The sequence below is a fragment of the Hippoglossus hippoglossus genome, chromosome 23 (assembly GCF_009819705.1).
Source record: "Hippoglossus hippoglossus isolate fHipHip1 chromosome 23, fHipHip1.pri, whole genome shotgun sequence".
NCBI classification, from domain to species: domain Eukaryota; kingdom Metazoa; phylum Chordata; class Actinopteri; order Pleuronectiformes; family Pleuronectidae; genus Hippoglossus; species Hippoglossus hippoglossus.
Genome location: NC_047173.1, coordinates 3,506,455 through 3,521,696, shown reverse-complemented (window position 1 = coordinate 3,521,696; position 15,242 = coordinate 3,506,455). Strand labels below are relative to the sequence as shown.

Sequence of the window (15,242 nt, the reverse complement as noted above, 5' to 3'; positions counted from 1 at the left end):
TCTGGAATTAAACTCCATTCAGTCACATTCAAACTGTACTTGTAGTTTCTATCTTTGCCACCAGATGACGTGGCAGCGTGTCCCCCTGATGACGTCACAAACTGCTGCTACTTTGTGATGACGTCACAAAGTAGCAGCACCTCTCCACCTCTCTGGATGAAGAAGCTGTCGCCGGGTGCGGTGGCGCGCACCAGTGATCCCAGTGTCCGGGAGGCTGAGTCTGGAGGATCGGTGGAGCTCTGGATCTCTGAGCTGCAGCGGACTGTGCTGATCGGGTGTCCGCACTAAGTTCGGTATCGATATGGTTCTTCTGGGGGAGCCCGGGACCACCAGGTCGTCTGAGGAGGGGTGCACCGGCCCAGGTCGGAGACGGAGCAGGTCAAAGCCCCCGTACCGCTCGGTGGTGGGATCACACCTGAGAATAGACGCTGCAGCTCAGCCTGAGTAACACAGCGAGACCCAGTCTCTTTATATTGATGGAGACACACACACACAGTCAAATATTGTCTTTATATGACACAACGACTCACTCTCACTGTGTTTTTTGTCCCTTTTCCATGTTAAAACCACAACTGTTGTATGGTCCTACACTGCCTCCACCTGGAGGAGACGAGCAATGACCACACACACACACACACACACACACAGAGTAAACTTTTCAGCTGCCCAAATTTGACCATCACATTTTTGACTTGGGATATAAATACACTCAACAATGTGCTGTATGTAATCTACCACACACAATGTGTATAATAGATAAGTGAGTGTAAATCTGTAAAATATGTTTTACTGTCTTGTTTTATTAATGACTGTCAGAACAGGTCTACCTCTTATATAGCTATGGTCTCTGTTTGTGCCTTAGATGTGATTTTTGTCCCTTTATTAATCCATTTAAATTTATTTTTACACAACTAGAACGCTCGAATTTATCAGGGCTGCTTTTAAACAGGGACTTATCTTTTTATTAATGCTAAATAATAGATATAGGAAAACTGCCATGGAAAACCCAGGGTTAGCAGATAAACATGCGTGAGCCACATTTTTCACCATTCAACTTGCCCAGTGGAGACATAATCGTCTACGTTGATCATTTCTTTTGTGGATTTTGGATTAAATATAAAACAGATTTATAAAATAGTTTTGTATGTGCACTTTTTCAGTGCAGGCCCCTTAAAATCAGACTCAATTAAAGTGACATTCAGAGTAAAGAGCAGACACTGCCCTTGCACTTGCTAACAGATCAACATTGAATATTTGAAGAAGGTGTAGTTCTGTTGCATACACACACAACGGAATTGCATACCAAAAGAAATGTGTTGCTTTTTCTAATTTGTTGTTTGCTATTCGTGCAAAGTCTGTTCTCGCAGGTCACGGATGCTGAGGCCTGGAGCACAGCTAATAGGAATAACACAGATACCAGCCACTTGTGGTAAAGTATTAAGACCATCACACACTATTACTGTATAAACACCTGCACCATTACTTACATATAAACTGGGGGCCTCTTTTTCTCAATTCCTCCTGAAAAACTCTGGTAAATTACACTTCAAACAGTCCGTTGCAGTTATCTCCTATAGAGTTCATTAACCGAGGATTGTATGGCACTCATATTACACCAGTATTGAAAGGGGTGTGAACGAAACCACACAAGCCTAACAGCCAACATTAGAGGACATTAACAGAACCCACTGTTTCCGGTAAAACCTCATGGGTCCATCTCACTCCAGCAAAATGCATGTTTGTTCATCTGCCTTCTGGAAAGCATCACAGAATACACACCTCGTTTTCATCTTTATGTTTGCAACTACTGGGCAAAACTGGCCCAAGCTAAAAATCTGATTGGCCCTTGAAGTGCCTCTGTCCCGTCAGTAGTCTTTAAAGGTTTAGTGTGTAAGAGTTAGGTGAAAGGGATCTATTGGCAGAAATTAAATATAAAATAATTCTTGTGATGTTTTCACTAGTATGTTTCATCTAAATTGTATTAATTGTTGTTGTCTTTACCCTAGAATGGGACTTTATATTTAAATACTTTATATATATATATCGGAAGTGGGTCCTCTCTACAGAGGCTGCCATGTTTTTTACAGTAGCCCAGACTGGACAAACTAAACACCTTTTGAGTTTTTATGACAACTGAAGGCTACCACAGGTTCTCTTTCATGTTTGGAAGGGGAGGGTGAGGTGAGGGGTATTCAGCTGCAACATGCAACTTCACCACTAGATGCCACTAAATCTTACACACTGAACCTTTAAAAACATGTCACTTAATAGCAATACTAACAATAAATATAAAAATTTGTTACAAACATTTCTACAGAAGTACAGAATGTGTTTAAACAGAGCTAGCAAGCTTTGCTCAAAGTATGTATTGTATTTTGGAAGTACATTGTAAAAGTGTTTAGATAACTGCTATATAAATAAAGTTATTATTATTATTATAAAATGGACCCCTCTGTTCCCCCCACTTCTTGTGTGAATTATCATAGTTTTGAAATATATAAAAACACACAGATGGCAAAATGTGATATTAATGAACAGCTAAAAACAACGGCGTGATTCTTCGTGAAGGCTTTTATTGTGAAAGGTCTTCCCCCCGGAAGTGTCGTTCCTGGTGGCAGCGGAGTGGAGCTCAGCTGTTCTGGGCACAACAGCGTGTTCTGACACCTCTAATGGCGCCTTGTGTTCACTGTTTCTCCTCCTAACTACACCCCGCTACTTCCTGCTCCACCCTCGCCGTCCCCCCCCCCCCCTCGCGTAGCGGGCCGCAGTGAGCGCTGTTCGGCGGCCGCGCTGGTGTCGTGTGCAGGATGGCGGTGTCCACATCACAACAAGTCGCCCTGGCTTTCACCGCCGTGCTCTTCACCTTCGTCGTCCTGCCGAGGATGTTCGGCGTCAGCAGCGGGACCGCGGCCAAGGACACGAGGTTCGACTCCCGCTACTCCAGGAAAGGTGAGAAGGAGGGAGATCCCGCAGCGACACGGCTCCTCCGTGCTCCCCCATGTCCGTCACACCAGCTGCAGCCTGCACTGACTAGTTCCCCCTCAACAGAAGTCCCACTAGAGGAGTGTATCTGCAGTTTGTGGGTTTAGTTGTGTGATGGTGCTGTTGGGTTCCTCAGAGTCCAACACAGGAGCAACCATCAGAGGCACAATTCACTTTAAAACAAAAATCCTCACTGTAAATACTCACATGTGACCCTTTTAACAATTCAGCGTCCAGATTCAGTGGCGGATCTAGGATTTGTCTAAACCAGGGGCTTCACGCGTTGTTCTGCCAAATTGACGATATGGCAGAAATATTAACGTTTCGTGGATTTGGAGAATAGCTTGCAGGTTAACAAATGCTCCAGTTTCATAGGAAAAGTGAGGAATAGGACAAAGGCTGCAGAGTCAGTGAGTCAGACTTGCTTTTTTATGTTATGTCGTGCTTTTACTGTTTTTTTTTTTTATCGTTTACTTTCAGCTTTTATTTTACTTGTTCATTTATTCATGTCATATTACTACTTTTCTGTGTTCATGTTTTCATCTGACACTGCTCTATATTTATTGATTTAATTTGAACACTACCTTGGTTATGACCACCTAAATGTGGTTGTCTGGCCTACTTGTCACGTTGCATCCTGCTCACTGTTATTTCTCTCTTTTCTTGCTTTGGTGTCAAAGCCCTTTGTAAACTCTGTTTTTGAAAAGTGCTTTATACATTTTAATTATTATTAAGAGAAATTAGAAGATAAGATAACAATATGTATTGGCAGCCGATTGATCACTAGCTTTTTTAATTCCCAGAACCAAAATGAAATATTTCGGTTCAGTTGGTTTGCATAAAAACAAATAAACAACAAAAAAAAGCAGGGTAAGCTCCTAAACTGCAAATCGACCCAACTCCAGATATGAGAGGAACACGACGTCTCAAACCAGTGTGATGTGATATGACAAATTCTTGGGAGCTTTTAATGCTGTCGAACAAATCCTAGTTCAGAAGCTAATTCGGATTTCTCCAAGACATCGTCACTTGAATGAATGAAACTGCATGTTTTTTTTACTTTTCCGGAAGCAGGTCCGGGTCCAGGCGGAGTCCGAGGTCAGCCCATGACCGTGAACGGCCCCGGCGCCCCTCAGACCGCTGAGAACATGCAGCAGATGAAGAAGCTGATGGAGCAGGAGCTGAAAGCTGACAAGTTCAAGTCCAACAACAACAACAACAAGGGCTACGTGTTCACACTGATGCCTCTGTACGCCATCGGAGTCGGAGTGTTTGCAGCCTACAAGTTTCTGAAGGTGAGAGAAACAGACGAGCTGAATCTCTTCTACCTCCAGAGAGACGTCCGATAAAATTCTCAAATGTATGACTTCAATAAAAGTCTTTAAATATTAACTCACACACAGCTCAAACAAGACAAACTTAAAAATTGAATTTAAAATATTAAATAAAATCACTATGTAGTATATGATGCCTGCAACACCAAAGCTGTTTTTCAGACATGAACTCCAGAGAATGTCCGCACAATGGGATCCGGACTTTCTCCGGAGTTTGCCTCTCGCACATTAAGAACACAGTAGTAGATTCTGATTTTGATATGTTTAATATTAATAAACTTTGAATTAACAGGCGGCTGACGCTCTGTAGCAGAGGAGGCTGTGACTCATTAATGTAGATCGCGACAACCGCGTGTTAGCAACAACAACTGATTCTCCAGTTCAGGGTTCTGCACACTGTGTTTAGCTCCACTGAACTTTGAACAAACAGGTGAACAGCTCTTTGTGCAGTAGTTGTGCAGCTTCAGGGTTCTGAGGACTGAGTCCTACATCAGGTCTTTACTTGCCACGACCCAATTACTGCAGGTGACTCTTACAGTTTCAGAAAGGAAACTTCAACCAGCATCACCACAGACCAAACAAACAGCCCATTTCAAATAGGCAGGTTTACAGAACGTGCACTGCACTAGTGTGAGAGAGAGAGAATTTCTAACTTTGACAATCAATAGTTGCAAAATGAGAATCAATCAATCGTTCTTTTCCCCCTCAGATCAAGTCGGCAGACGACCAGGCACAAAAAGACAAATTTGCGAAAGGGGCCAAAAAATCGGTGGAGGCAGGTGTGTATCACGTGTGCTCTAGTTTCTATTTGCATATCTGAGTTTGTTTTTTCCCTGGTCACACATATTTGGTTACCACGCGATATTTAGATGAAGACATTTTCTGCCCTTGTCTGCTTTTTGTTGTGCAGAGAACCAGTTGAACGAGCTGGAACAAAGACTCGGACAGACTGAGCGGATGCTCAACTCCATCCTCACACAGCTGGACCCGCTCACTAACTGGTGAGTGCTCAGCAGTGTCACATGCTTCGGCCCGCAGGTGTACAAACCACACCTCATCTTTATACTCTGTGTACATATCCATGATATATGATCCTTATTTACTGTGCTGCATCTTTTTGTCATTTAGCAGACATGTAATATATATACAGTGTATTCACTGGCATGAGTAGGGAAACATGGATCGTTTCCCGTTGTGTTAAACTTTGGTCCCTTTTTAATGTAAATGTCGACAACCCTCTGATCACCTGGCAATTATTTATAAATGGCCTATTTTTAAAATGTTTGACAACGTCCTCCATTATATTATAATATTTGGAACCTATTTACATTCTGAGTTAAATTCAAATATTTGTGTAAAAATCTAAATATCACACACTCCCAACACAAAACCTCTGCCACATGTAAATTAAGTCTACCAACCATGGTATCCAGTTGTTTCTATTTTGTCCACCCTATTTACATAGGTGAAGGTAGGCTAAATGTCAAACACTAGTCTGTATGACCAAATCCTGCTCAACAAGCTTCATCCTCCAAAAAACATTATCTAATCTCAAAATTATTATTCGCCTATGAAACGCAGTTATAATGTTTTTCACCACTGGCCCTGACGTAATTAATAATGTGATACTTCACTGGTTCCTGTCATTACAAAATCTTTCTCCTCCAGTTAAAGGCCATGTTCTTGCTACAAGGTAGTTTTCACTTCTCGTCTCTGTGCAGTGTGAAGTCAGTGGCCCAGGAGCAGAAAAACGAGATCATGTCTCAACTACAAACCATCCGCTTCCTGATGAAGAAGAGAGGAATGGACTGTCCACCGCTCAACATAAACGGTGGGCTCCTCAGCTGTCTCTGACTGTGTTCACCCCGCAGCCTAATCCAGATCAGAACAACTGTACACACTGTCTATGTTTACACGGTCAGCAATATTCTGACCATTGACGTCATTCAGACATTATTGCGATTATGATGTATACATTAGTTGCTAATAGAATATTCCATTCATATTCCTATTGACATGTTACAGAGCATAGTCTGATAGCAACTGATTTGTACAACGATGATACAAAACAACAACCTGCAGCTTATATAGTGAAATACCGATAACACAGCTTCATACCCTGCAAACTGTGTGTGTGTGTCATCAGTGTATTTCTTGTCCTGTAAAACCACAATTTGAAATTCAACTTGCGCTGCTACACTGATCCATGACTCCAGAAAAGTGTTTTGCATCCACTTTAACACCGTGAAACAACCTGGTGCATGAGCGTGTGAAGTTTTTCATGTCTTCGCTGCAGCAGGACTCGCATGTTTTTGCGTGAAGCCTGTGGTTCGGTAACGTGATCCTGTGTTTTTTTTAATCAGATTGGTTCACGCAGAGAGAACGGCTCATAAAACCTTCAGGTAGCGGCAGGATAAATGTCTCACAAGAGAATATTTAAGTATGGGGTTATGTCCCCATCTCTCTTCAGTTTCAGAGCAGGACTCATTGATTTCACTTTAAGATTTTGTAATGCGCTCTCAAAACCCTGCGCGCACACTCAGTTACATTAATCTTAACAGAGCTGGAAAGCTGGCAGAGTATCAGAAAGATTCTGTGAATGAAAACAATATGACTTGTTTTTACTGTTGCTGATGGAAATAGTGATGTGGAAATGTACATTACACTGAATTTATTTTGTGAACTGTTGGGATTCAGGTTATTCCAATCATCCTCAAAGTTTTTAGCCCAACAGTTTTTTAGCCATACATTGACATTCGGTCCCTAAATACAGGCTTTTAGAAAAGAATCCATCACATATACGTTTTGAGCTGATAGTCAGATTTTTTTCTGTGATCAGTGTCATCAGCGTGTCCCACCCTTACTGCTGTCGCCTAGCAACAGAGCAGGAGTTGGACATGATGAGAACGTTTTAGCAGAAACCTGATACTTGAGCATTGAACATCTTGTCATCCCCTCTTTGAAAAAATGGTTTGTAATCATGGTATACATTGGCCCGAGAAGGATCCACTTGTTAAATGGAATGCATTTGTCGGATGTATTTGCAGAGCCTTTGAAATGGGACAGTCTGGTAGTCTTATCGCTGTGACATATTCGGTCTTCAAATGCAACCTCTGAAGGAGACACAGCCCAATTATCTGAATTGAGACACAGCTTTAATATCACTTGTTTTGACTCTTTCAGAGGCCTCCTGTGAGAAGAACCTGGATCACCTCATCGAGTCCCTTGGGGTAAAGGACTTCTCTGCAGCCGCTGCTTCTTTGGGGGACAGCGAGACCTCTGGAGTAGCAGAGACCTCGGAAAAAGACTCTCCGAAAAATTCAGAAGCAAAAGATGAAGCTGCAACAGAAGGTGAAGAGATGAAGGAGCTCGTACCAGAGGAATCTGATGGGGAAGCAGAAAAAGAAGGAGATATGTCGGAGGAGGAAGAGGAAGAGGCGGAGGAAGAGGAGGAGGAGGAGGAGGAAGAGGAGGAAGAAGAAGAAGAAGAAGAAGGACTGGAGGACCGTGAGCTCATGCCTTCTTTAGAGGACTCTTATGAGCCAAACACTGGGGAGGTGTCGCCTGCATCCGGCCTCAGGCGACGCAACAGGCCTGAATGACTGCACGAATTCTGCAGTGTATAGAAATGTAATAGGTTATTCTGAATATTTATTATCTGAAAGGCTTTCCTTCCAAAATGCTGTCTACCTATTCATCCCAGACATATACGGCATTAATAAGAAACATTAACCTCATATCCAAAGACATGGGGCTGTATTTTCCTGTTATAGACACAAAGACAAGCACGAGCTATAGATCTTGTACACACCGCAAAACAGGGTATATGCAAGTGCATGCGCTATTTTTGCTCGTATGCCTGCAGTGTGCTACAATATCATGGTTTTCTACAGTTTCAAAGTAACCCAGTGGTAGTTCGTTATACATCCATGGGCACATTGTACAGAGACGGCCAATTGTCAGATGCCAGTTTGACCTAATGGGTCCAAATAACAGTCAGTAGAGCTATACCCCTGCCAAGGCCCCACGCTCGCCATAAATTCAATCAAGCTGCACCAAATATCGCACACTTTTAGATAAAAGTCCCTTAAATGTGCCGTTTAAAAAAAAAAAAAAAAAAAAAAAAAAATTCAATATCCATAATTTATTCTTTAGGAAATCATTGAAAAGGATAAAAGTAAGTGAAAAATAAATCCTGGATTCGCACCAAAATGTAATGGATTCTTCCCTGACTTGTACCACATCCTACACAGAGTTTTGTTGATAATCCGTCCAGTAGTTTTTGCGTAATCCTGCTAAATAATACAAGTTTAAAAAATTAAGGCTCACGTGCACAGCTAACACTAAATGACTCTGCTGCATTACACCTGCCTGTTCCACAGAGTCCCCAATATGTGTGAGCTGTAGTTCCAAAAGTGTATATAACAAAATATGCAGATGTTAGCAACAGAAGATTGGGTAACAAAATTACAGATGTAATCCTAATATAAAAAAATAATGCATAAAAGATCAAGTCATCTAAATAAAACATAATAAATAGAGGATGACTTCAGTAGTTTTAAATCTTGAGATAAACAATGGTCTAAAGTGTTGTGGTATACGTCTATCGCTTGTCAGCAGGGAGAAGAGGCTGTGGCAGGTGTCTGTGTCGCCTTTTAGTTTCCTTTGGGCTCTGCACAGGTGCCTTGTGTCTCTGAGATCTCCGATGCGCAGTAGATGGATACTGATGATGTTCTGCGTGGTTTTAATCACCTGCTGCAGAGCCTTCCCGTCCTCATGCTGCTGTATCCATCTTTTCACAGTAATGAGGCTCAGCTGGGCTCCACTGTTTGGGGATGCAGTTGCCCACCGAGACTTTGAGACTTTGGAAACATCTGCTCTAAGATATCAAAGCTACTGCCTAATCTAGAAATGCCAGTTTATGTGTGGGGAAAAAGTTTTTTCAGAAAAACCTACACTTTGCCTTGTGATGCCTCATTATCAGCATGGGACTGCACCATGTTAGCTGCACCTAGGCACAAACATCCAGAAGAGACCACAGGGTGTTCAACCGATGGGGAAAATGCCAACATAGCTACTTTTACTATTGCTTGTTGTTTGACTCTTTGTAGTGACATGAAAATAGAGCCCACACTGTCCTGTAGTCTCCTGTTGTCAGTCATTTTATAATACTAATAATCCCATTTTTAATCAGAATTAATAAGTCATCGGTTCAAGTTTTTACCTGTCAGAAAATGCCAATCTATGCTCCATGCTAAAAGGGGTTTATGCTGTGTTGTTGCTAGTTTGCCTTTACTGTTCCTTTCTTCATGCACACATCTACCAACATTGCTGCATTTCAGTCATGTCTCACTGGGACAGTTCTATAGTTTTATAGTTGCATCTTAACCCTCTTCCATCCTGTGCTGCCACCCCCAGGTTGCTATTGGACTAACAATCCAAGTGTCAGTCACGTTTGTATGAGGAAATGCATAAAAGTCTTACATGAAAATGTAAATATCCTTTTTTTATTTTGGATATATTCAATTTTTTTTCATCACAAAGGAAGTAAAGGCCTGTAGAATATTATAATGTTCGTTTTAGACGTGTGAACTCGGGCTTGTGCCATGTTGTCGATACATCCAATCATATCTATGCATGTTTTATTTGCCATTACTGTTTTCGCCTGCATAATGTTACTGCATGATACTTTCATTTACTCATCCGAAAGGAATATGACAATCATCTGATCAGCCAACTGACATGAATTCAACGTTTCTACTGCTTTAATGGTACTTAAAAGCAATCAATTGTCACTTATGCCTTATGTTTCATTACTCCTTTTGAAATTGTGGTTTAAAATCCATGGGAGAGTTTATCTTGATGAGGCTTTGAGGTTATTAACATCAACGTACTATCAGGGTGGGTCTAACTGTTCTAGGTCCTGAAGGCTGGTGTAGTAAAACGTGCTGAAATGTGGGAGAAATCACAATAAAATAATCGTAATTATAATTTTTGCCCAAAAGGACACGTCCCTATAAAATAGAATTTATTGTATAATATGATACAACCCACGAATCATTGCCTTATTCTGGATGAAATATTGAACCTGTACACCCACCCACACACACACAGTATGTTTGCCTCACTTTTCACTTCCGACACCCTTACGTAGGGAATTGATCACCACTTGGTACCACAAATCTCTGCCTTAAATTATTTGTTACATTTCTGTCGTTTCTTTCCCTTTTACCAAAGTCACCTTTCCGTGTTGAATATTGTACGTTTCCTGTCGGAGTTGATTGAAAAAAAAAAAATCTCAGCTTGTCTTAGTAGAAAATAAAACAAGAAAATAAGTTATGAAAAAAGTTTTCTTCAGTATCTCAAAGTAACCCAGTAATAGTTGGTTGTATGATCCTGCTAACTAACAAACAAACAAACAGACGGATACATCACCTCCCTGCATGGCGGAGATAACAAATACAAGTAAGAAGTTGGCTCACATGCACAGCTTACATTAACTGACTCTAAAGGGAGTGTGGTAGTTATGTAAAAAAGATCCTCAGCTTGTCTTAGTAGAAAATAAAAAAGTACTGTTGGTGTGTATGACATTTAAAAGCTATCATCTTAAGGTTCTCCTTTTAGAATCATAGATAGTTTTGATACTAATACTGGACATATTGTCTGCCAAACCTTTAAATCTCCTTCCTCTGCTGTTTTCTGCATTGGTTGTATTTTATCATGTCAGTGATAAGAAGTAGGGAAAGTCACATTATTTAGATAAAGGAATAATAGTTTTATTTATGAATTTATATGATTTAGTGTCATGGTGGTGGAAAAACCCGCTCAGGTGATAGATCAGGTCAATGCTGCGTTCAGGTCATAAAGGAATTTCCATCACGTCAGCGTCCGTGTCATCTACAAAAAATAATAAGGGCATTAATTTTCTGACAGTTGCGAATATTAATATAAATGTCAAGCATGTGCTCATTAAAGACATTTAAAACCACCGTCTCCTACAGAGACTGCAGCATCAGACCGTGGGGCGCATGTAATCGTCTGAGGTCTGTGAACTCAACACACCAATAAACATTTAGTGGGTTTCAGTGTCAACAATCAGTGCTGCTGCCAAAACAAAGCTTTGAGAGGAAAAAGACAAGGTAAGTTATCTTGTATTCACAGTGTGTGTTTATGAGCCTTAAAACCAAAGAGCTGACACATGCTAAAGTGTTGAGAAGCAGCTTTTATGTGCAGTGTTCATTTTGAAACTGTCAACTTCACCATGGACGCTGGAAGTCTGACACAAACCTAGAATCCTGTCATGTTGAATTCAATGCAGGCAACATTCCCAACTTTTTGTGTCATGTCAGTTTTCGAAAATTTTACACTGCATCAGGCAGGATATTTGGTTTCACGGCATTTAATTTGGCACAAGATACATTGTATCTCAATGGGACCCACCTGGTCAAATACAGGACAAACAGAATAATATAAAGGAAAATAAAATGATCAGATATTCTATTTATGGAGACATCTAACCTGCCATTACCACTTAAATCCATTATCCCAATAATTTGTGCCTTACGTCTGCCCCTGTCACATTCTACATTCACGCATCAGATAGCGTGTCACAGACAAATAAATATTAAACAGATTAAAAGGATGAAACGATCTGTTTTATCTCCCCCTATTCCACATTGTGAATAATACATGTGTATGATAATTTTAACAATGACTGCTTCTTTGATACGCTCCGGAGCCTACTTCAGATTTATTCCCTCTGTATAATGTCTGCTGTGAAAAAGGGTGTGAGGCAAACAGTATGATCACAGGAGAGTTTGTGGACAGGCCAGTTAGGGACAATCTGGAGAAAAGGTCTCATACCTGCACAAACACCTGTCTGTGTCAAACATGGAATTGTTGAGCCTTAAAATATCATTACATCTTTGTCATGCTACTTTGTAGGTGATGGTCGGATGATTCAATAAAACTTAATTCTATCATTAAGACCCATTTAATTCCACCTTTATCACTTCGGTCAACATTCTACCTCTTGCTTGCATCTGCAGAGTCAGAACCAGCATGCAGTCAGTCCCTGAGGTGGATTCAAACTACGGGCAGCACCGAAGCTCCCGTCATTACCTGCAGATGGAGCCACAGGAACACAGTTACAGCAAAGGCAGTAAGTTCTCAGGGAACATTGTTCCTGTAGCATATGTCAGCATGAGAAATCCTCAGTATTCATTTATTCTATGTGGAAAAAAACTACATGTAAAAATAGAGTCAGACAGAAAATCACTGAGGACTGAACATCAATGAGCAGGACAAACTGTAATACATGCTGCCGTCCTCATTAATTCCAACGAAGCTTAAGTATTTTTGAAGACTTCTTCAAACTATCCTACCCCCTCTAATCATAACTTCTAATTAGACGTACAGACTTTATAAATTACTTCCCCTCATGCAGCACAGGAAAAAGGTCTGGGATTCATCGCAAATTAGCTCGGCTCTCTGAACACTTAATCAGCTCAGTTTTCTTCCACTGAGATTTCTGCCTAATTCCATCCACGGGTCTGTGGTCGGCTGGATAATTTGTTTTGTATTGTACTCTGCGGTTGTGAATGGAGCTGAGAGTGTTTGTAGCAGAGGCTGCATGCAGGGCTGCAGAGAAAAACAAAATTCTTAATTCCTTCCACCACTCCCTTCAGGGCGACACTGGACTTCTAAATCATACCAAATTACCCTCAGGGGCATGAAAGTGTTTTGACAGTCTTTGTATTTGTGTATGGACTCAAATGTTTACATCACACTTAGCAGAGCTTTATCCGTTTTTGACGCTCCTTGATCAATCTGATGACATGGCTGAGACTATTAACTGCAGTAACTGCTTCTGTGTGGGGGTCTTCTATCCTCCATCCTACTCCCCCAGACTCACATGTTACCAAGCCATTCCAATCTATAAATTATTCTTCTTGTATCAAAGTTATAAACAAAGTGCACAGTGTACATTTAAAAAAAATAATAGTTAAGTGCAAAGCTCCATCCCAGGCACATACACACACATTTTGGCCCCTTTCCCACTGGTCACTGGCTTGTGTTGGCAATGGGAATGGATACGATCATCATTCACTCCCAGGTCAAATGACCCTGCAGTAAACACAGGTTTTTATTGGCTCCGGCTGGCAGTCTCGACACTGAAGCTGCACTTTTTCTCCGCGATGTTATGACGTTGGTGCGTAAACGCTCATGAACGTTTGTGTACTTGTTGGGTTTTACAACAACGTGCAATAGAATTTTTTTTCCTGTTTTATCAATGTAAAACTGTTGGTATAGGAGGATCGGTATTTCATTTTTGATAGTACGCTAGTGCATGAGATGAGATATGCCCCCTTGGGTGTTTTTGGAGTTTAGACTTTTAATCCCATACTAGGGATTAAAACGGTGGACACTTTGACCTCAGATGCTTTTGATCTTGACCTTTCTTTGTTTTTGATCTGTCTCTTGTGAGTCTGCCAATTTAACAAATGACCAGTAATGTAATATTGAGATGGAGGGCAAAACTAGAAGTGATGAGTCTATTGTCTTGATTTATTTATTGGAATAATGTTGGTGCTTTCAAGAAGATGGTACACTGAGCCCACTGGGCCTTCCTGTTATGCCACTTCTCCCTCTCACTGTTACAGAACAAGATCTCAACATGCAAGAATTTCATTTATTTATTTTTTGACCCGATTGGAATTGACTTTAGAAAAAGCTGAGTTTTATATTGTGGGCCTCAGACAAAGACCTGTCCTTTTGGTCCATGGATGTCTTTAAAGTCAGCGGGATTGTGTTGTCAGACCTTTGAGAGCTTGGCAGACGTATTGTGCTTCATCAGATAAAAAGCCTCCAGACAGTCTTTGCAGGACAGTGCAGAAAGTTCAGACTGAAAAGGCAGAAACGTCTCCGTGTCTTTGTCAGCCAAGGGCACTGCTCTGCAGTTCAATGCAAGGAATACATGTCAATAGTATTATTATTAGACTGAGACACGACTGTGATACAATCAACTTGTCTTTATTCTGATGACCAAGGCTACATCTATACTACTAAGTTTTTGTTTGAAAACGCACCAACTCTGGTACAGATACACCTTGTATCCACACTACTCTGGAGTTTTAGAACCACTTAAATGGAGAAGTTTGGAAATTCTGCTGTCCCTGTTTTAGTTTGAAACTGTGGTGCTACATTTTAATCTGGACGAGCAGAAACTGAGATGTTTGGAAATGATGACAAACAATCACAAATTCACAGACGCTTGCTGATTGGGTCTTTTCGACCTTCACTGTTTCGTCAGGCTCCTTTGACATCACTCCCTTCAGCAAGAAAAAAAAGGACATTAGCCTCGGCTACCAGTGGAGAACGCAGCATGGATAACCACTTACAAGCGTCGCTGACCCTGTTGTCTTTACAAGCAGCTGTTGTGTAGATAGATTCTGCATTTTACAACGATACAACTGCTTTCAACATTCTGCCATTTCTGCCATTGTGCGTAGCCTCGCTCTTCCTGCAACTCACAACCAAGTGCTTCCTGTGAACACCAGGCCGCGCATGCTATGAAAACACTGTTTTCAAACCAAAAGTTAATAGTATGGTTGTTGCCCAAAAATGTATTTTTACCCACTTCCTCAGTATTTTCTGTATCAATCACAGCCTCTTGGAATGAAATGAGCCATGCCCCCTCCTGTGGCCTAGATTGACGTAGTTTGAAATAAGACACTCGGACTCAAACCGACTCTTCTTTCCTCGACACAGACAACACTGAGCGAAATTGTATCATTCCCCATTCCTGCATTTCTGATTGATGTTATTATGAAGCTGAAGTGAAATCAGCCAAGGCTGCCTGTCTAGCCTTCATTCCCCTCCGGGACTGCTTCTGTGGTTCTAGGGAAAATGGACCAGCCTAAGTCC

General features: G+C 41.2%; 1 protein-coding gene across 2 annotated transcripts; it reads left to right on the top strand.

Annotated features, from left to right (window-relative positions):
- Positions 1–2,595: 2,595 nt before the first annotated feature.
- ccdc107 (coiled-coil domain containing 107) lies at positions 2,596–8,447 on the top strand. 2 transcript variants are annotated; one of them, XM_034578365.1, is made up of 6 exons: positions 2,596–2,949; positions 4,054–4,277; positions 5,026–5,095; positions 5,227–5,317; positions 6,038–6,147; positions 7,500–8,447. In XM_034578365.1, the coding sequence occupies exons 1-6, from the start codon at positions 2,808–2,810 to the stop codon at positions 7,916–7,918; spliced, it is 1,056 nt and encodes a 351-aa protein (XP_034434256.1). In that variant the 5' UTR covers positions 2,596–2,807; the 3' UTR covers positions 7,919–8,447. The 2 variants fall into 2 exon arrangements, with proteins under 2 accessions (XP_034434256.1, XP_034434257.1); XM_034578366.1 differs by having other exon boundaries at positions 2,597–2,949; positions 4,057–4,277.
- Positions 8,448–15,242: the final 6,795 nt, after the last annotated feature.